This window comes from Cyprinodon tularosa, unplaced genomic scaffold (assembly GCF_016077235.1).
Source record: "Cyprinodon tularosa strain WSP-4 unplaced genomic scaffold, ASM1607723v1 ctg854, whole genome shotgun sequence".
Lineage (NCBI taxonomy): Eukaryota > Metazoa > Chordata > Actinopteri > Cyprinodontiformes > Cyprinodontidae > Cyprinodon > Cyprinodon tularosa.
The window spans coordinates 39,468-60,000 of record NW_024039623.1 but is presented as its reverse complement, the minus strand read 5'-3'; the positions used below and the strand labels follow the sequence as shown (position 1 = coordinate 60,000).

The 20,533-nt window shown below is 35.9% G+C and overlaps 2 protein-coding genes across 2 annotated transcripts in view; both read right to left on the bottom strand.

Moving 5' to 3' along the window:
- Positions 1–2,778, bottom strand: part of LOC119775183 (DENN domain-containing protein 3-like) — a 25,040-nt gene extending 22,262 nt beyond the window's left edge. Inside the window, exons 1-2 of the mRNA XM_038273071.1 lie at positions 2,188–2,778; positions 347–432 (exon numbers count right to left, since the gene is read on the bottom strand). Of these exons, the coding sequence (XP_038128999.1) occupies positions 347–430 (84 nt within the window). The 5' untranslated portion in view covers positions 431–432; positions 2,188–2,778. The remainder of the gene's footprint in view (positions 1–346; positions 433–2,187) is intronic.
- A 3,081-nt stretch (positions 2,779–5,859) lies between these two features.
- LOC119775190 (solute carrier family 45 member 4-like) lies at positions 5,860–18,678 on the bottom strand. Its single transcript, XM_038273079.1, has 13 exons — positions 18,529–18,678; positions 15,232–15,824; positions 12,822–13,010; positions 12,554–12,733; positions 10,267–10,901; positions 9,892–10,041; positions 9,512–9,760; positions 7,872–7,991; positions 7,632–7,731; positions 7,405–7,485; positions 6,735–6,865; positions 6,547–6,615; positions 5,860–6,403 (listed from the first exon to the last, which is right to left on the bottom strand). Exons 2-13 carry the CDS (start codon positions 15,440–15,442, stop codon positions 6,119–6,121), a joined length of 2,400 nt encoding a protein of 799 aa, XP_038129007.1. The 5' UTR covers positions 15,443–15,824; positions 18,529–18,678; the 3' UTR covers positions 5,860–6,118.
- Between the last annotated feature and the right edge of the window lie 1,855 nt (positions 18,679–20,533).

Below are 20,533 nucleotides of genomic sequence, written 5' to 3'. Positions count from 1 at the left end.
GTTAATCTGAGGTTTAGTTCATTTTTACAATCAATCTCTGCTTCTATCCAGATTTGTTAGCCAAGTTGCACCCAGAAAATGTTGTATTTACACATTTTAGAAAAGAATACCAGTATTTAGTAATGAGGTTTTTTGTTTTTTTTTACTTTTATGCAAAAATGAAGAAGATTAAAAGTAACAAATTCAAGAGATCAATTTACCAAGAAACACTGAAAAGATGTTGCCTGATGCATATAGACTGTCAGAAAACAGACAGACTGCTGATTCTGCACAGCATTGGTTAAAAACTAAGTTTTATAAACGTCAGAAATAAGTTCCCCAAGGTTTACTAGCAAGACTGCCATACCTGGTAGACTTCCTGAAGTTTTTCATTGGACGCTCCGACCACCACACAGGCCTCCAGCAGAGAAGGCAGTAAACAGTCAGTCATCACTAAGGAGAGAAAAAAAAATGAAAACAAAATCCAAGATTCAAATGGCTGTGAACATCTGCTCTAGCTCTGATCAAATGGATTAAATCACATAAACAGGATTTAAGGAAGGAAAAATTGTGATATTTTTTCTGGACTGTGTTGTTAAAGTTACCCGCAGTGTGACGAAATCTTTTATCATTACTCGTCATACGTTATAATGTGTAAACAGCCATGTTTTCCAGCTAATCGCAGAAACAAATGCTGCAGTGATCAAAATGCTCTGCTCACATGATTACATTTTCCTACTAATGAATTAATTAAGAATGCAGAGCAGCATTGAACCCTTGGCAATTATTCTCTTTAGACATGTCCAGAACTAAAATTAGACTTTCAATGAATTTTACAGAAACAGATTAAATAGTGTGGAATAACTATTTGTTCCATATCTATTTATACTACAGTTGCAAAACATAAAAACTATTAAATATGCTACTCAATGCACTTGCATCTGTTACTTATTAAAAGCTGGACTGTTTATTTTAGCTTGATGTGATAGAAATATATTGATATTCATTACAAAATGTATAAAGTCTGACATTATCAATAGCATGAAGCATAAAGCACCTATTTTTATTTAAAAGCCATTGCTCTTTCCATCTCTATAATCATTTGGATCCTGTTTGTCCAATTTTGATAATTTGTGTAAATTAGACCATTGCTTTTAAAATGCTGGTTTAAAAAGCATTACATTTCGTGAAATCTTTTTAAATCGGGAATAAGAGATCCTATGCCTGAATCTGCTGTTTTTAAGGGAATATTTTGTTCTATTCTATTCGTTTATTCTTATTCATCAAAAAAGAAAGAAACTGATTAGACAGTTCATATTTGTATCTGATTACATTTTTTCATTTTCAGGTTAATCCAGATGCTCTATTTACACAAGATTTATTTTTTGTTTTTTTATACATTTACTGAAGTAACTTTTGGAAAATGACTCTTTATTTCTGCCTAGTCATAAAATATCAAAGTAACACAACTTTTACTTGAGTACTTTTGGCTTCTCAACAACAGGCTCTCTGTTAAGGCTTTCCTAGTTTAGGCATTTAGAAAACACAGACTAAGATTAAGGTTTAATTGCTTTTTTGCAGCATGAAGCTGGTTGCTTATGAAGGTGGGTTTATATAGAATATAAAAGGTTTATTTAGGTGTTAGATCCTTTTTTGAATTCTAACTTCTCAAATTTGGCTTAAATCAGTTTGTTTTTCTACATGTGTGAATTAAGTTACAGTAACATACAGTAAGCTTTAAAAAGATCCACAGATACCTACTCATCTAAAAGCCTGATTATTAGAATAAGAAGTTAATGCACCTTTGCGTCCAAGCTGAGAAAAAGAAGCGAATAATTAACAACTAAAAAGAATAAAGGTGACGTTACAACCTCTGAACTAACAGCAGAAAATAAAAATATGTCATTTTCTTCTGCAATTCGCGCACTTCTCTAAAAATTAGCACGATCTTTATCTTTAACTTTATTTTCTGTCTCATGATCAGTATACAATGATTGAGGAAAATAATAATACAAGTAAGTCAAAGAATTAGACTTGATGTTTTTTTGGGGGGAAAATCCAATTAAATATTGCATTGATTATCAGTACCAACAGGTGAGTTGATGCTGCTCAGCCTGCAGGCAACGCAGATTATAAAAACAAACATTCAGACATAATCTGCTCACAATGCGCCTTAAAGCTTGATCAAGTCGTTCTAATTTTACTCACCGTCTCCAATGGTTTATTGGCCCCTGATTGTCTAAATCTTCTCTTCACATGACTGTCACCTCCAGGACAGAAACAAATCTGAAGTGTGTGGAGCTCCTCCCTCAGTAAGGAGTCTCTATCACTTTCTCCCAACTTCCTGTTTCTCTTTAAACTCAAACATGTGCGCAGATCAATGGAGCAGAATAAAGGTGACCTGAAGCGCCTCTATCAGGCAATATAGGCTGTTATGTCATGGTTTGGTCTATAAATTAAAGTAATCCAGGAGGGAAACTTAACTTTATTTTTCAAATAAACGACCTTAATAATTATGTATACGTGTTATATATCTATATCACCTACTAAGACGTTCACGCTTTAATCGTTTTTTTTTTTTTTTTTTTTTGTAGCCTCACGTGAACCTGGAGGAGAAACAGAAAGTGGTGCAGTTACCGAAATTGGCCGGGAGATGGCGGTCGTTTAATAATTAAAATGACGCAGGGGACGGCATATTTGACATGGCCAGTTTCTGTTAGTTTAACACACGCAAAAGCAAACTTACGCCCTTTCTTTCCCGGTGTGTGTGTTTTCCGTCTGTATCATTCTTTTATTTTGGCATAACCACAGTCTACTAAGGAATGTCGAGTTATTTCTACTTTCATACTTGATCTCATTGTATTACTTTGGTTGCATTTGCAGTTGTCATTTGGAAACTTCAGTTGACAAGAATCTGAACTAAGCCTTTTTAAAACCAATGGTATGATCAAGATTTAAAAAGTTAAAAGGTTTAAAATGTTGAAGTTGCAAATCAACTCTAATCAAAATAAGCCCCTAAATAATAAGGTTTAGTATTTTTTTTATATAATTTTATTCACTTGTCTTAAAAGATTTCCAAAGCATTTACTGTGAGTTAGAGGATTTCCTTAAATGTCTACACCTTATAAATGTACTCCACAATCTTTGTGTGAAAGTGAGGCAAAGCAATCTCAAACCACAATATTGTGGTTTGAAATCGGTAGGGTCTTTCAGAAAAACTTTCTCATAACAACCATAAGTGAAGATTAAAAAACAGGAGTATTACTGGTTAAAGGCTAGAATAGACTGATAAGATGCTGTCAAAGTATTAAAACCTTACAACTGGAATAAAATGTGAGGTAGCCACATGGTTAGGCAAAATAGTTTTTTTTTAGGTTTTTTGGTGAGGCTTTCATGTCCCATAAAAATTGTACTGTTGGGCATGGTGGTGGTAGCATTATGCTAGGGTTCTGTCCCATTTTGAGAGGTACTAGAGTAGAACAAGTTTTGGAATGGACAATTTAATTTCAGGCCTCTGGAATAGAGCTTACATCAACTATACTGAAAGTTAGGCTTTAAAACTGAGTCAATCATAGCAAAACAATTTAAGCAAACTCTATTCATTTTTACGAGTTCTTAACAGTATAAGGAAAAAAATGTAACAGGTCGTAGTTTCAGGCTACAAAACTGTAGTTTCTCTGCAGCGTTCTAAGGGACACTTTACAATGGATTATATTGACCTATTAAAATATTGACAAAGTTAGAGAAAATCCACAATAAAGTAAAACCAACAATTCCTGATTTTTAAACACTGAAAAAAATACCCTAAATTTGAGTAGGTAAATGAGTTTGCCAATGGAATGAGTATTTTTACTCTCAAAATAAGATAATTACATAACATGCACTTGAAATAAGACAATGTGTTTTATTTTAAATGTAAATAATTTTTTCCATGGACAAAATGTCTCTTTTACCTCCTCAATCCAAGAACAAATTTCTTATTTTAAGAAAAAAATGACTCATCTCGATTTTGATTTTTTTTTTTTACAGTGAAATAAGCCGAGTCATCTGTATATATCAACCTTTAAAAGGATAAAAAGAAACAAGCAACTTTCATATTCAGAATGAATCCTTGTAATGTCAAAGCCATTACATGGTGCTGTATGATTTTTATCAAACACGTGGCTGTAACCAATGGGGTCAGAAATGATGACTGTGTCTTAGTAGAGGCTCTTTTTAGGTATAAAATCTGATCTTTTTCATATTTCCCTCCTCAAAATACACAGTTTCATTTTTTTTTTAAATCTTAAATCAAAGAACAATTTACAAAATGATGTACATCAGCACTCAAAGGCAAAGATCAGTTTTACTTAACACACAATATGCTCATTTGTCAAAAAAAAATACAAAATATCTCAAAAAGGAAAGATTGCAATACACAGCCCAAGTACAAAGGTTTGGCACAAAGATATGTTTGACAAAAAAAAAAATCTTTATCAAAACTAGTAGATAAACCAAAGCTTTAGTAACAGCAGTTAAGACATTCTTCTGTTTTCTCAAATTATTGAAAATAAATCAAAGATCTCAATTTAGCAAACCTTTATCTTTTCCTCTTTTGGGGAAAGAAAATAAAATAAAATTAAGGTTTTGTAAAAAATGTTTTCTTTGATTGGATATTCTTTCATAATGCTGATCTCATCTAAAAAGTAGACAAAGATTCTTTGAGAACTGTTGATAGAAACCATCAGAGCAAAAGAAAATAACTGAATGCTTAAACAGGGAATTCAATCTGGGGTTGCCCTGAGTGGAGCGATTATCAGATTATTATCAGATTATCAGCCATGCAAACTGCTCCTTACTGTCATTTAACACATATACAGATTCTTTGAAAGGACACACAGTGTGAAGTTTACATTTCTGAACTAAACAAACTCTGTAAAACAACTTTTAGTGTTTAGAAATACAGTTTCTGGATTTACACCATATAAAAACTTTTTTCTAAAGCTCACAGACCTGTTAAATGAACTTTGGGGAGTGAAAGCCTGCTTCAAAAATTAAATGTGCCGCTTTCTGTTAAAACATGTTTCTCTTGACTTGTATGCTCATTTGTGTATGCTCTTATTTTTGTACTCCCTTGTGAATTCTCTTGAACAGGACAGATTTACAGCTACCGGCTGATCTGTTTATACAGCAGGGTAAAGGTCACTTGGTGTTCAAGGGAATTCTCAAAGATAACACATTCATCTCCAAAACTATACATCCTTTTTTGCTCATCTTCAGAAATAGTGTTTACAGATATGAAACTTTCAGCATTCAAGAGGAGCCATGCTATCAAAAAGATCTGAAAAAAAACAAGCAGGCATGTTCATCTTTTTTTTTTCCTTAACAAAACACCCTGAGATCAACTTGAATTAGTACAAATTTGATAAAAAAATAAATAAATAATTATGAAAACTCCAGTGTAGATCTAAAATGTACCACAACGAACACCAACTGAGAACATACTTATAGAAAAATCCTATGTTTAATTGGATAACGTTTTTGCAACTAGGATTACTTCAGGAGGTTGGTACCTTTTAACATTATATATAAAAAAAAGAAAGAAAAAAAAGAAAAAAAAAAGAAGTTTAAAATTTCAATTTATTAGCTCTAGAAAAGAAATATTAATATTATGTAATGCTTCTTAAAATATGCAGGGTTGCACAAAGTACCCTTTTTGCAACATTATGATTGTCCATTTCTTAGTCCAGTAGCAGCAGCGAAAGTAAAATGTGACACATTGGTGACATTTGGCACCATTATCATGCCAGCACTGTTAAAAAAAACAAAGTGCTTTGTGCTTCCAGAAGTCTGAACTAAATTAGTTTCACTAGTTTGACAGCTTGACACTGTTTTTTTTTTTAGGGGGTTAGTTGTGATCTGATGAGCTTAACATGATTTTTCTTAGTGTTGAGGTAGTGTTTGCACAAACAGAGCAGGATAAGCTGGCACTGGGTTTACGTTCCCCTAATTATACAATCTCCAACATTTTACTAGAAGGAATGTAATTTCTAAGCAATTTTTTTCTTTTTTGGTTTCTTTGCTGGTCCAGAAGGCTTTATGTATGCACACAGATATTTTAGTTGTAGAGTAAAACCCATCATTGTGCATCTTTTTACCCTTAGACAGCAGAGGCTTCTCTGGTGTGATCTGTAAGGTTGAGCAGAGCTAGTCTCTGATTGTTCGTCCTTTCAACGTTCTGATCCTCCTCTACAGGTAAAGCATCAGAGTCTTGATCCTGTTCAGAGCCGCCGGGTTCTGGGTCGGGATAAATTACAAGGAAACACGCAGTGAGGAAGCCAAGGAAGGAGCCCCCAGAGGCCACAACTGGAATGACACGAACACTGTCGAAAGCCTCAACCACAGATCCAAGAGCTGATGCCACCAAAATCTGGCTGATATAAACCTGGAAATAAAACAAAAACATGAGCACAGCTTAAAATTGTAAGTACATGGCTGCTGTTCACATCCAATGCTTAACTTTAGAGCTAAAGCTTGTTCATCTTTTAATTCAAAACAAAGGGATAGACAGTAAAAGGTAAAGCTTGCCTGGCAGGTTAATATAGCACAGTCTATACCAAAGCCTCTTCGAGTGTTGGCTGGACTATGGTTGATATACTGTGAAAGAAGAAAAAGTCAACATTAAACCTTTTTTGTATTAAATTTAGTTTTTTGTATAAAGATCAGTTTGAACCATTTTTAATGTAAAAACTAAATGAAGCTGTGTGGAATCCTACCTCTTTGATTTCATGGTACTGTCCGAGTAAAGCATAGGGACAGTAAGAGATACTCATGGAAATGATTCCCATGCTACTGATCATCACCATGGCAACATAAACATTAGGGAAGATTGCCATAATTGCAGTTCCTAAAAAAAAAAAAAGTTTAAGTTTGTTACAAACCTGTCAATCCTCGACAAAAGTCTGTAATAGCAAAGAAAATATTTGTGGACCTTAATATGTGCATTTTATTTATTTATTTTTTTACATAGTGTTATATCTTTCCACAGCATTTTAAGTGTCCCCAGATGAGAATGTCAATGGGATATTTTTCCAACTTAGGATTACGTTTAATATCTATGTGTTCCATTACCCTAATGAAATTATTAGATCTGGAAATGATGTAAACGAAACCAAAAAGGTCCAGTTACAAGCAGCTTACAAGTGATTGTGCTAAATGAGCAGGCCGCCATTAGCAATATATGCTCAAGTTTATCCACCAAAGACACGAAAGCTAACCTCACAATATGCTTAACTAAAGAAAAAAAAATGTGTAAAAAAAAACAGATTGCTCTTTATTTCAAAAACAGAGTATGGTGTGTGTGTTTGTGTGTGTGTGTGTGGGGGGGGGGGGGGGGGGGGGGGGGCAAACATCACATTAAACTATAATACATCACATTTGACTTACCGATTGAAAACCCAAGAGTGCCCACAACATAGATGACCCTAATACTCAGATCAAAATTATCCAGAGACTTTTGAAGAATTCCTGGAACAGAGGAGGTAAGCTTTTGGTTACTCAAGACATTCTAAATGTAAAACATGGAGCTCAACTGCATTGTATGCAACTTCCTTTTGTGTATTGCAGTTGTTAGCACAGTCTTACATACTCTGGACTTAAGAAAGTTGGTTTACCAGAGCAGACAGCAGCAGTAGCAGCATACACCACCAGCCCCCAGCAACCCATCTGTACTCCCCTGTGATAATTTAGTAGCTCTGTGGAATTGGCTGGTGCCTGATGAAATAATACAGGCACTTCAATGCAAGAAAAACATAATAAATACTTGAAATGCTATTTTAATTTATTACAGCCCACACAGAACATGCAATGTTGTGGTTTTCTCTGTAAGCGAACACATGGAGGAGTGCATTTACCTGAGGGTCTCCACTGTAAATGACCTGACCCATGAAATCAGTGTAAAATACAGATTCAGCTATAATGGAGAACCATGTAAAGAGGTGGCATACACATAGTCTCCAGAGCTGCTTTGGCATCTAAGGGAGATGGAAAATTAAGTGAGACAATTAGCCTTTTAGCTGAAAAGAGAGAGCCTACAATTTTAAAGTTGAAAATTAAAATCTTTAAAGAATTAAAACAAAACTCCATTGTGAATTTATCATGAATATTACCTATGAGCTTTAAGAGTGGAAAGAGTGGAACAAGAAATAAACTTTTAGACTGGGTTTAAAGCCCATATTTACAAAAAACATTTATACACCCCTTGCTTTTCCAAACCTGGAATATATTAAATAAATTACATAATTTTCCAAAGCAATTTGAAACACTGCATCCTAAATAAAATTCTGCTCTTTGAAAGTATTAAAGAGGATTTTTCTCAGACATTAAGTGTCCAGATTCATCTAAAATTCAATAATTGATGGATGGCATTCTTGCACTTATGGACCCCACCAAAAAAAACTGTTTCATCCATAAACTCTGGCCGTGGTGGTGCCAACAAAATATCAGCCAATACACTTTGCATACCTTCGAAAGCGGATTGGCTACTTGTTTGTCTATCAAACATTTTACGTACGTGCTGCAAATATGTTATTTACGTAGGCTCCAAACGTAACTCATATTTGCCTGGCAGTTTGCCATTATGCCGAAGCATAAAGAAGTACTCCTACGCTGGTTTGCTGCTGCGTTTTTTTTTCTTAAGCTATTTTTCACTATTTTGTGTAAACTTGAACATCAATGGCCGAAAAGAATCCTGAAAACCTAAACGTAAAAGAAAGCTTTTTTTTTTCTCGAAGTTATGGTAATTAGCAAGACGGTTTTTATTACGAATATGCTGGATTGCGTTTTATCCGTAGACCCTTATGGACAAATGGAATATAAACAGTCTAAGATTGGATTTATAATACAGCCTCAGGAATGCTTCAATGGTTGGAAGTCGGAGCTTTATTTGAGATATTCTGATTTAACATGCTGCTATATCTTTATAAATTGTGCTATGGTCCTCATAGTGTCCATAAAATGAACTTGCCGGTTGAAATGTGGAGAACCTAAGCTTTCTAAGGATGTATAACATGTCAGTACTGGTAAAAGTTTAACTGGTGTTATTTTCAAGTGTACTGCTGTAAATAAACAAAACAGACCACCAGAGTTATGGCAGGCAAGAAATTTCTCAGCATTTATCTGTCCATCAAAACTCTCAATTTTTGGGCATCCATGAAAAAGAAAAACGAAAACATTAAGATTATGTTCCTATAATATGTTGCTACAAAAGTTCCCTTTTGTTCATATTTCAATCTGTTTTCTCAGCAGTATGCAAGAGGGGAGGTAATTCTCAGGCAGGTATTTCTTGGCATAACACCAGCAGAGGTGTTTCCAGCGTATAGAACTTTTGTGAGCACTGACGCATGCGCACAATTCAAAAATACACAAACAGCCATCGGACATATCTTCCACCACAGAATCCTCTTTCATGCCTTTAACCTACACTAGCATATTTCCCTCTAATATTGTATAAGGAGGCCAGGTCTAGAGTACAAAGGTACAAAATTTATTTCACCTTGAACATGGAGAGCCAAAGCAGCCGTACAGTTGTGCCCCTCTCAGTTTCCTCGTCACTGCTTGAGCCCTCAGAAGAAAGACTGCTAACAGATGGCAGCCTCTTTTTTTTGAACATGTGCTGCCGGATATTCCGCAGATCTGTCAAGCTGCGGGAGGTGGTGATTGGCCGAGGGCTTGCAGGTCTTGTGCGTCGCAGTTTACAGCGTTGTGTTCCCACTCGACCGTAGTATGAAAAGGTAAAGGAGGGCTGAAGATGAAGAAAGACCAACATACATCTTTAATAATCCCAAAGGGAAATCAGATGTTGTAATGGGGCTCATTATTTAAGAACTCAATTCCCTGAAAAATGATGTGAAAACAAAATATACACAACTGTACCTGTCTATAGAAAGTTGGTCGAAGAGGCCGTGAGGGAACTGCAGTATGGGCAGTACGGTTCACGGGTTTGGTGGAGGAGTGATCTTTAACAGCGTTTGAGGCACGAGAGGAATAGAATGCAGCATTAATGCCATTAGCAGCGCTATCATTCTAAAAGGGAAGAGAGAAAAGGTAAAAAAATAAATAAACATGAATTAAATGTTAATACATTAATTACAAGCAGAGATTGTATGCCTCTGCAGAGTATTGTAGTTTTAGTTAGCCAAATAAGCTTAGGAATAATCCTCACACTTTAGTAGTCAATTACTAAAAATGATTCTAACCACACATAAAAATTGCAGTTGTATTCACAGTGTATGATTTTACTGATCTTACAAGTGTATTCTCTGACGCTGAACTGATCTGAGGGATAGAAGGCTGACCATTTGCTGGATCCTTTATCTGAGGGCCATCTGTATTCTCAGACTCTACGACAACCACCCCATCTGTGGGGTCTTCAGGAGGAGATGACGGTTCCACACTGTTTTCTGACGGCTTGAAGGCATTGTCCAGATCATTTGGTAAGAAATTCGTCTCAGTCAAGAAAACTTGTCTGTCTAGGTGAAGGTCCGAGTCCAACTCGATTGTAGCATCTGGCATGGCGAGAACTGAATCACTTTTACTCCGAACTCTGTCCACGGCTAGGAAATCCATTTCCCCTCCCTCAGGATGCAACTCTTTCTCTGCTTTGGAGGAGGCTGGTCCAAAAGCGTTCTCCTCTGCAATTGCCTCGAGAGAAGTCTGTGTGTGGCCAAGCAGTTTTAAAGACCACTGACTGGAGGATTCTACCCCATGCCTGGATAAAGCATTGGTCCTCTCAGGGATACTGAACATATGCAGTGTGACAGAAATAATGAAGATAACCGCTGCAAACATGAAGAGGACTTGTTCTTGTGATTTGAATGCTCTACCCAGAGCTGTGCCCGTCCAGTCGAGGCCTCCCAACATGTAGCCAACAGCCCCACCAAGTCCTAAAAGACCAAAAACACAAGAGGGTTGGCAGCATTTCTGGATTTTAAAATGACAGCTTAATTTGGAACTCGATTTTGTTTTTATGCTGATATGCTAAATTAGAAATAAAAATTGACTAACTTCAATGTAAATAAAATCCTTTAGATCAAGACTGTTGCTTGGCGAAGGCATTCAGACCCCTTTAATTGTGTAAAATTCAACCACAAACTATTTTGTATCATTTGGAATTGAATGCCAAACCTCAGGGATCTGCCACCTGTTGCTCTATGAGCCCCTCACAGTGGCTCCTATCAACTTAATATGAGGACTGTTAAAATATAAAGAGACAGGTTTTGGCAGCTTTATTGTTTTCAAACAATACCTGCATGGCATTCATATGCTTTGATCAGAAGCTTTTAATTAACCAAACTCTGGCTGTAGGTTTAGGGTAAGTCTTTCTGGAAGGTGAACCTCAACCACAGTGTTAAAAGAAAAGTCTGTTCATATTCTGAATTCAAACTTCTAAAAGTGCTTTAAATATAAAGTTATTACCTACTGTTCAATAAATTATAGTTTTTAATTAAGAGTAATTTTCATTTGAATGTGCTTTACTGGGGGCATCCATTTTTGGCAAAGAACACTACTGCCACCTAGCAGTTTGTGACATCACGGTGTGGTATTGGCTGTTGAGCAAGTCCCAAAGCTCTATCTATTTGTCACTGAAGTGTTTATTGAAGGTGGCTACATATGACGTGTTTTTTCTTTGGCAAGTGCAATGGCAAATCCTCCCTTTTCAAGTTGTTTTTTTTTACTTTTACCGGATGTATTGCAACATCCAACTCCCCATGCACGTGGGCATTATCACTTTAACTATAGTTCTCGCAAATTTCAATCGTGAAACCTAAAATAATTGTTCTTATTTGCAGGAGTGTATAATAGTTCCCACTGATTTTGCTTGTAAAGCGGGGAGAATGTTGCTCGGCTTACCGCACCGTGACATCACTGTCAGAGATATCAGGAGTGAGGCGTTACTATAATTGGGCAAAAATGGCCGCTTCCAGACCTGGTGATCCCGACAGAAATTATTATTTAAATTTTTTTACTGATTAACGCGCAATTCATTAAATCACCGGGAATGTATTAGTTTTAGGTATAGATAATGATCCATTGATTCTTTCTTGCTGACTGGACTTTTAAATCTTTTCCTTTTAAATCTCTGGCAGCCTCTAGCGGTGAGATCATACCAAATGGGATAGACCACCAAAGGAAAAGAACCTGGTAGCTTTTCCCACCGAGCATCAGACATATCTGTGGAAACTTTTGTTGAGACGCGCTGCTCTAGATGTGCTTCTGACTTCAAAGTGCATAACCATCCAGGTTGAAGTGTTGGACCTCTTTGAAGCACATGAGATGTTTTCAGTCTGAAGGCTAAATAACAGCCCTTTATAAATCTCTGAGAACTGCACTGGACAAAATTAACCAGTACTTCTTAAAAGATAGTTTGTCCATAAATGGACTCTTGTTTTATTCACTTTGTGACTTTTCATTCAGTTTGTTGTACTTGTACGATATTGATTGACGTGTTTGCCGTATACCTCATTTTAAAAGTTAACAAATAATAGAAAAACAAAAAGTAAACATGCATTTAAAAAGTCTTATATATAAGTCTTACCAGCACAGAGGCCATGTATATTCAAAGCCATGTCTTGCTCATCAGTATCAGCAACGTCAAGAAGGTAAGCTGTGATTGGTCCCTCAGCAGCATCAGCACAGAAATCCAGCACCACAACACCAAGAACAGTGAGGACGATACCAATATGCTGCTGGTTTGGTGTGTCACCAATAGAAAGGCCTGAAACAAATCCAAACACACACATCGAGTTACCCTGCCAGACATGTAATCGATACACCAGCGTTTTTGTTCTGAAACTATGTCTCACCAATTACCGCTCCGTTTAGAAATAGTGCCACACCGAGGAGCACTCCTGTGCAGAGAGCTAGAATGAATGGTCTCCTCCGGCCCCATCGCAAAGTGCAGCCGTCACTGGCTGAGCCAATCAGTGGAGTGAAGATGAGACCCAGGATGGGACTGAGAAACCAGGTTAAACTATAATACTTCTCAGGAAGACCTAGACAAAACAAAATGGAGTCAATCATATCAAAATTCAGAATATAGCCAAGAGAAGACAGCCGCAGCAGTTAAACTAGGTTTATGGTGAAACCCTGCCTCATAATTTATCTTCCTATGATCATTCTAGAACTGGTATAGCATCACATTTAGATCCTGTCTTCTACTTTAGTCTGTAACTGCACAATATTAATGGAGGGAAATGTTGCTCATTTTACAACTATGTTATTTCTTCCTGGAAGGTAATCATTAAAAATCTATTGGAAAATATGATGTTTCTCCAACATGCACATTCGGAATACAGACATAGTAACCAGATAAGGCGCAGGATTTTCTCCCATTTCTAGCTGACTACCTAACATCCTTGTGAATGAATAGCTGGCCTGGCTAACACAAACATAGGATTTTAGTTTGTTGTGGACCTACATGTTGTGGACCTACAGCAATACATAAATAAAACATAAAATGAGGCATGCTGGTAGTGAGAGAACTCTTAGGTGGATCTGGTCTTTGGCAGAAAAAACACCTATAGTTTGGTCATGAAAAGCATAAAATACTAGTTTGTATTCAGACAGTTTAAGACTTGTAATGCTTCTAACAAACCTTACAGTTAATAACCTTTTTTGTATGTTGACACCTGCTTACACAACAGTCACCAGTTTTGTGCTCAGTAACAAAGCCTTCTTTTTAACTCTATGATAGAAAATGTTCAGGAGTTCTCATTTCATCATAATTTTGATTGACGTGATTGAAAGAAGATACTGGATTTGCTTATTTGTGTGAAGTATAAAAAGCTGTTTATTTCCAACATTACATCGGATTAACATTTTTAAATAAAAAAAATGAAACCATGTTTAATTAACTGTGATTAATACACTTTTCAAAACATAACAGCTCACTGTTTAGTTTAAAATGAGGTTGGATGAAGTATAAAATTTGTAAATTCTACCCCTGTACCTCAGACACAGAACTGTCCATGTCTCATTATATAATAGATCAGTCAGTTACCATAAGTTAAAATGCCTTAGTTTTACAGTTTCTATTGAAAAAATAACTATCAAAGTTAATACAGATAACAGAAAGGTAAGACAGCTGCATAAAGAATTGCAGTTTCTAACAAAAATAAACATAACATTTTCATTGTATAACATTTATACAATGAAATATATTCTTTAAAAAAAAAAAAAACTTTTACCTAACTTTGTACAACATAAAAGTAATCCCAGGGTAATCCCCCATGTAGTTAATTTACTTAGAAAGAATTGGCAGTAAAAATGCCTGTAGTTTACAAAACACAAACCTAATGTGTTACTAGATCCTTTGGGCAAACAATGTTAATGTTTCTGCTAAAAACATTAACAATCATGAATGCAAATGGAAAAAAAGTTCCTTTTACCATGAATGCTCCTCTCAGATTCTCTCAAATTCTCATACGATCTTTTATAAACGTTATCCTGAATAAAGAGTCAAAACTTTAGTCAAAAATGTAGGTCTCCAATAGGGAACCTTTGGAAAAGTCAAACCGATGCTTCAAAAATTGTTCATAACCACAGTAAATGAAGTTAACTTGATATGTATTACATTAAAAGAAAAGAAAAGCAAACCTAAAATGTGCTGTGTCATGCATTCTTCTCATACCTGGCCAGGGGAAGCCGCCTTTGTTTTATTTCTGCTACGCTGGCAGGGTTGACAAACTGTAGCCCCTCATTGGGTACGGAAGTTACATAACACAGATATGCAGCCAAGGACACAAACTAATTCAGCCTGTCTAAGATTTAACGATAACCGTAACCTTAAAAAAAGATGACATTTTTCTGCGTTTTGTGGTGACAAGCTGCACATGTCAAAGTCTTTTTGATGATAATAGTGCTCTACAAAGTCAAACCCCATCATTCAGATGATAAAGTAATCCCAAAGTAGCAAAGTGTGGGCATAATGCTTTAATGTCCTGAAACAGTTCAGAGGAATGTGGCCATAATTTCATACTAAAATACATCAAAGAAATTATGACCACAGCTTTTAAATGTAAAATACAGTAATCCTACTTATATTCTTCTAAACATTTAGCTACTGATGTAAAGTGACTAGCTTTTTCATCTATTACAAGTATGGAAATAAAGAGACATAGAAAATACCATGTGTTTTTTCAGCTCTTATATTAGTTCACTGGTGAAAGTAAAAAAGGTTACTGAACTGGTTATAGAGATTAGAGCTGTACCCACCTATCTGTAGAAGCACTGGCGTCACTAGAGCAGTTTCCATGGCATAGCAAAACTCACGTCCAAACATCACAGCTGCATGCATCACCCAGCGATACCAGGGGATCGGATCTGTTCTGCCCTCTTCATCCTCACTATTTTCATCTTCCCCGACATTGCTGGCATTTATTTTGTCAGGCAGGTCCATGACCTTACTTTCCTCAGCTTCTTCCATTTCTGGCTGGACTTTATTGGAATAATTTCTGGTGAGTTTGTTTCACAACTTTTAGCAAATCCCCCCTAAACAAGCTCCACTAATGTATATTGAAGCAAGACAAATCAAGTTTAAAAAATGGTCCATAACATTCATCTTGGGTCATTGATTGGAGTAGATGCATTTTATTTTTAAATGGCAGATCAGCTAAATAAGTGGAAATTAAAAATTAGAATGGGATAAATTAGCAAGGATGGTTCTGATGGTGATCTAAAAGTGGTAGGGATCCAACACTTGTAAAGATGTTGCTACTTTTAATTTTCAGATGTTTTGTCTGTAGAAACCAAGCAAATAATTGAAGGGGTTTTTGTGCAGATGCAGCTGGATTGGAATCAGTAGGTGACTGCAAAAAAACAACAACAACAAAATGAGTTGTACCATTAACAAGGTTTAACATGTAGCACAGAAGCTAATATATAAACACGCTGTAGGGGAGAGATGACATTTTAAATGCAGTCTCTTGCAAAAATATGAATACCTCTTGAACTTATTCACATTTTGTCACATAGTAGCCATGATTTTTTTTTATTTCTTGTGGATTTTTTTCTCTGATAGATCAACCAATTCAGTTCTAGTAGAACATAACTGAAAAAAAGTATAGATGCATTCGGAACTGTTTTGTACAAGTAAAATCTTAAGAGGACTTGCATACGTGGGTGTTAGAACTTAATACCCTAAAGGGAAATCACCAATCAACTCCCATCAGATGTCCATCTTATTGCATTTTAACCTCAGCATAACTTTAGTGTTTTGCAGTAGCAGACCATCACAGCAAATCCCCTGTGAAGCAGGGCAATTACGATATTATTCAATGATAATAGGTTTTGTCAACAGAATTGATGGAAATATCAGTGATGTAAATAATCTGCATTCTTTAAAAACAACCAGATAACAGGCAGCAAATAATTTGAAATTGGGGCAGAGGATAAACTTCCCACGAACAAATTGGGCTAAATATAGAGTCAGAACTAAAATGAAACTATTTATCTACTTGTTTTATACAGTTGACAGAGCAAAAATACAGCCTCTAGATGGGCAAGCCAGCAGAAGCGTAGCCAGAAAATTTTTTATAAGGGTGGCCAGACAAAAACCAATGTACACTGAGGGCTGGCCGAAAGTAGATAGCACCAGAACCTCAGGGTCAATCTACAGCGTTCCTACTGGAAAATTTACGAGCAAAACATCCATATTTTCTAAATAAAGACAAACTAAACTTTCCTACAGTCTTAGCTAACAAATAGACACATATATTTAAACATCTGTGCTTTCTGGATAAAAGGTATATTGGATAAAATTCTTTCAGGTTTGAGTTCTGGGGCGTACTTTTTTCAAGTACTAATATCTACACAAATTGATTATTTAAGTTCTTATTACAATTGTTATTTATCTATGATTTCACTAAAGACTCCTAGATGAATTGCAGAGAGATCATTTTATTTACCCCATATAACACCAAATGTAGTTCTTTAATGTTAGTATATTGATGTGCGTAATTAACCACAAAAAAATCAAGTCGAACTCAGCTCCGCAGTGAGATGGAGCTGCTCTGACTCGTCTATCCAGAAGCCAAACAAATAGAAGAGGAATATGAAGCTCACTAGAGTGAAACGCACTGCCTTGGCAATTTGTGCAATTTTGTGATCTGAAAGCCCAAAGAAGAAAAGGCGACAACATATTTGGACAAAGACATGACTAAGCAAACGTGGCTACTACGGTCTGTTAATTTCACAAAAAGAACTCTATTTTACTTATTACACCTACGCCATCCTTCTGTGTTTACATCTGAGAGGAGGAAGAAGAAAAAGAAGAATCCTTGTTTGCGCATGACCACTAAGCTATTTTCCCACAACGACCTCATGATTCCTGATCGGGAGTTGTTCATGAGAGGCTGATCGCTCCTCCTTACCCCCTGAACACTACGACTCACAATCAGGCTGAAAGTCGGCCCGATCCAAAGATTCTTGCACGACAGGAAAATCGCCCCGAAAATCTCACAGTGTACACCCGGCTTTAGAGGGAATAAAATGGTAGGGGTTGACCACCCCTGGCCCCCCATCTAGCCCCGCCCCTGCAAGCCAGTAGAGAAGGAAACAAATCAATTTGGAATTGCAAAATCTGAACACGTTGTAGGAGTGTAAATACTTTTGCATAATACTTTCCAATAAAGTGTCACGAGTATTTAGTACTTTTTGCATCCCCAATAGAAAACAAGAAGTCCTCCCAGGCTTAAACGAAAATGTAGTTTTGCTTCATAATAAACATACAAAATATGTCATTAGATTTGAAGAAGGAACTGAATATATCCAGAGGTTGGCTACATGATTTTTTTTTTCCATTCATAAACTAAAGCTTGAGCTGCTTCACATTCTAACTTTTAATAGGTGTAAACCAATAAACCTTACATCAGAGGCACAACAAAAGCCACATAAAGAAATAAACCACTATTGCAACACACTGTTGTGCAAGTGTTGACTATGTAGATGGACAGATCTGCCTAAAAAAGGCACATGTACTTTGAATGCTGGTGTCATTTAACTCTGAGGATATTAGGCTTTTCTACTCTTTTCTATATTTCCCTGCAGGCCACTGCTTTAACTTTCAGCTGCGGATATGCGACGTTTGATTTCTGCTGCTTGTAGATTAGGAGCTCGATCCGCGCGAATAATATCCAGAACGTGTTCTATACGAAAAGCAAAAACATTAACTTTCATTACAAAGTATTTAAAGTTTCCCTTTGAAAGGAATGCAGGGGAGCGCTTGTGTAACTTGTCAAGGCTTGTTTTGCTGGAAATAAAAACTCCTTGGCAAACTTTACCTATCCCGCCTATCCTTAACCGCAACTAAAGCCAAGAGTTTTTTTGTTTAACAGGCAACAGCAGCAGAAGTTATTCCATTAAAGCGGCTCATTCGTGGACGCTGACGTTAACCCTACCTTGACTAAGGTTTGACTTGCTAATGTTACCTTGACGAGCTAAACAGGCTAAAATAAAAACTACCAGCAAACGTTTACGACTCGTCTCTGGAAAACCAATAAATAAAGGACATACCTAGACAACTCATATCTCTGCTGACACGGAGCTGTTTCCGGACTTTGAAAATTTCACGGGAAATGTCCCCATAAAAACGTCAAAATGGGGCTAGCGTTCCGGGCTAACCTTCACCAGCGACTGTATGGCACACGCGCTCCACTCATCAATTTCAATGGTTTCCACAGTAACAAGGAGGGGGTGTGGACAAAGATGTTTAACGTGACGTCAAGTAAAGAAACAAATCAGTATCATATTGCACTACTTACCATATGCTCTAATTGTTTCTTAAATCCTCATAAATTAGAGGTTGACTGCGCACGTATGGAATACAAACGATTTGCTTATTTTGGAGATATTTGGTCTCAGTAGACTAACCGATAGTGTAAATATCAGTAAGCAGAGTGTGCAGTTGCTTTGGGGCACTGCCATACATTCTGATTAGGAAGAATAATAATTCAAGATATCTTAAATTTTGACACCGGATTTGTCATTTAAAGCGTCACACGCTGATTTTTTTTCTTCCTGTGGATTAGACTGACAGTAAGGAATTTTTTAGGAACGATTCTCCTGGAAGCCCATTAAAAAGATCATTACACATTTTGACTATTTAGAATGTCAATTTAAGATATCTTTACTGAAAAAGCTGAGTAATTCAAGATATGTTTAATTCATTTAGAAATATCTTAAAAGGAAAGAGTCGAAATTACAATTCAAGATATCTTTAAATTTGTTTTGTCTAGTCAATATTTGCTTTTAAGATATCAATAATTAAGTTTTCACTAGTCAAAACTGCATATCTCCTATTCTTAAACACATTTACGATATTATGAAGTATGGTGGCATTTGAGATATCTTTAATTAGAATTATGACTAGTCAAAACTAAAATCGGGATATCTTGAAATTACTTTATGACTAGTAGTAATTTAATCGTAGACATCTGAAATGTGTATTTCAGATAGTACGTAATTCATTCGAGATATCTTAAATTGACTTGTCCATACAAGTTAATGGTATATCTGACATCATTTCGAGTAGTCAGAATGTAATTGGAGATAATCCTGAATAGGTATTTTCACTAGTCAAAATATAATTAGAGATATCTTAAATAGCTAAAACGTCTAGTCATAAAACAATTTGAGATATCTTGAATGTAAAGGCGGTACAACCGAATTTATGTTAAACAGCTGCCATTGACACCAAGGTAAATCCCTACGCAATTCTGGACTAGGATGTCTCTTTACAAAATTCACCTTTAATACACCTGATAGTTTGACAAGTGACCGACCCTTATTTATACCCCAACTAATGGCAGGTTTCAACAAGATGGTGAGCCGGTTAAATACGACACCAATAGCAAAGCAGACAGTGGTACTTTTAATTACTATGTTAATAACTGTGTATACATGTAGTTCATTAAATGGTTGGTATAAAAAAAAAATACACTCCTATAATATGTTTCAAACCGAAATAAACATCTTAAAAGAACAATGCATTTGAGTATTTAATTTTTTACAATACGACTTGGAATTATGGGTAATCCATAGCGTCGATTAAAAACATGGGATGGAGTGTTGTACTTCATATGGGGCCCACCAAGATAATGTTGCTTACGGTCCTATTGTTGTGTCGTTACGCCATTGAGACTATCCCAGTATAATAATATATAATTAAGAATGTAATCCCAGTTATATGATACATTGAGAAGTTTATAACTCAGTCAAAAATGTCCCAAGATATGTGTTTACACATTTGCCTTATCCAGAAATATATTATCTTGTAATTTATATACATTTTTGCATTTTATTTTATACTGTGAAATACTAGAATTTGCATATAACTGTTGGTCAGGTCACAAAATTTAGATATCAAATCATATGTTATGAGCAAACTTTTAACCAGTATTTGAGTGACTGTTTTACCAAGTACCTCTTAACTCTTTCTTGAGAAATTTCTTGGATGACAACTTACTACTTTTATTTACACTTAGACTTAGACAGATATATTTGTCTTTTTTTTTTCTTT

Coding starts and splice junctions, on each gene's coding strand:
- LOC119775190 (XM_038273079.1), bottom strand. CDS start 15,442: ATGGAAGAAGCTGAGGAAAGTAAGGTCATGGACCTGCCTGACAAAATA. Junction 7,992..9,511: donor TTTGGCTCTCCATGTTCAAG/GTGAAATAAATT, acceptor CATCTCCCTTAG/ATGCCAAAGCAGCTCTGGAG. Junction 6,404..6,546: donor GTGCTATATTAACCTGCCAG/GCAAGCTTTACC, acceptor TTTTATTTCCAG/GTTTATATCAGCCAGATTTT.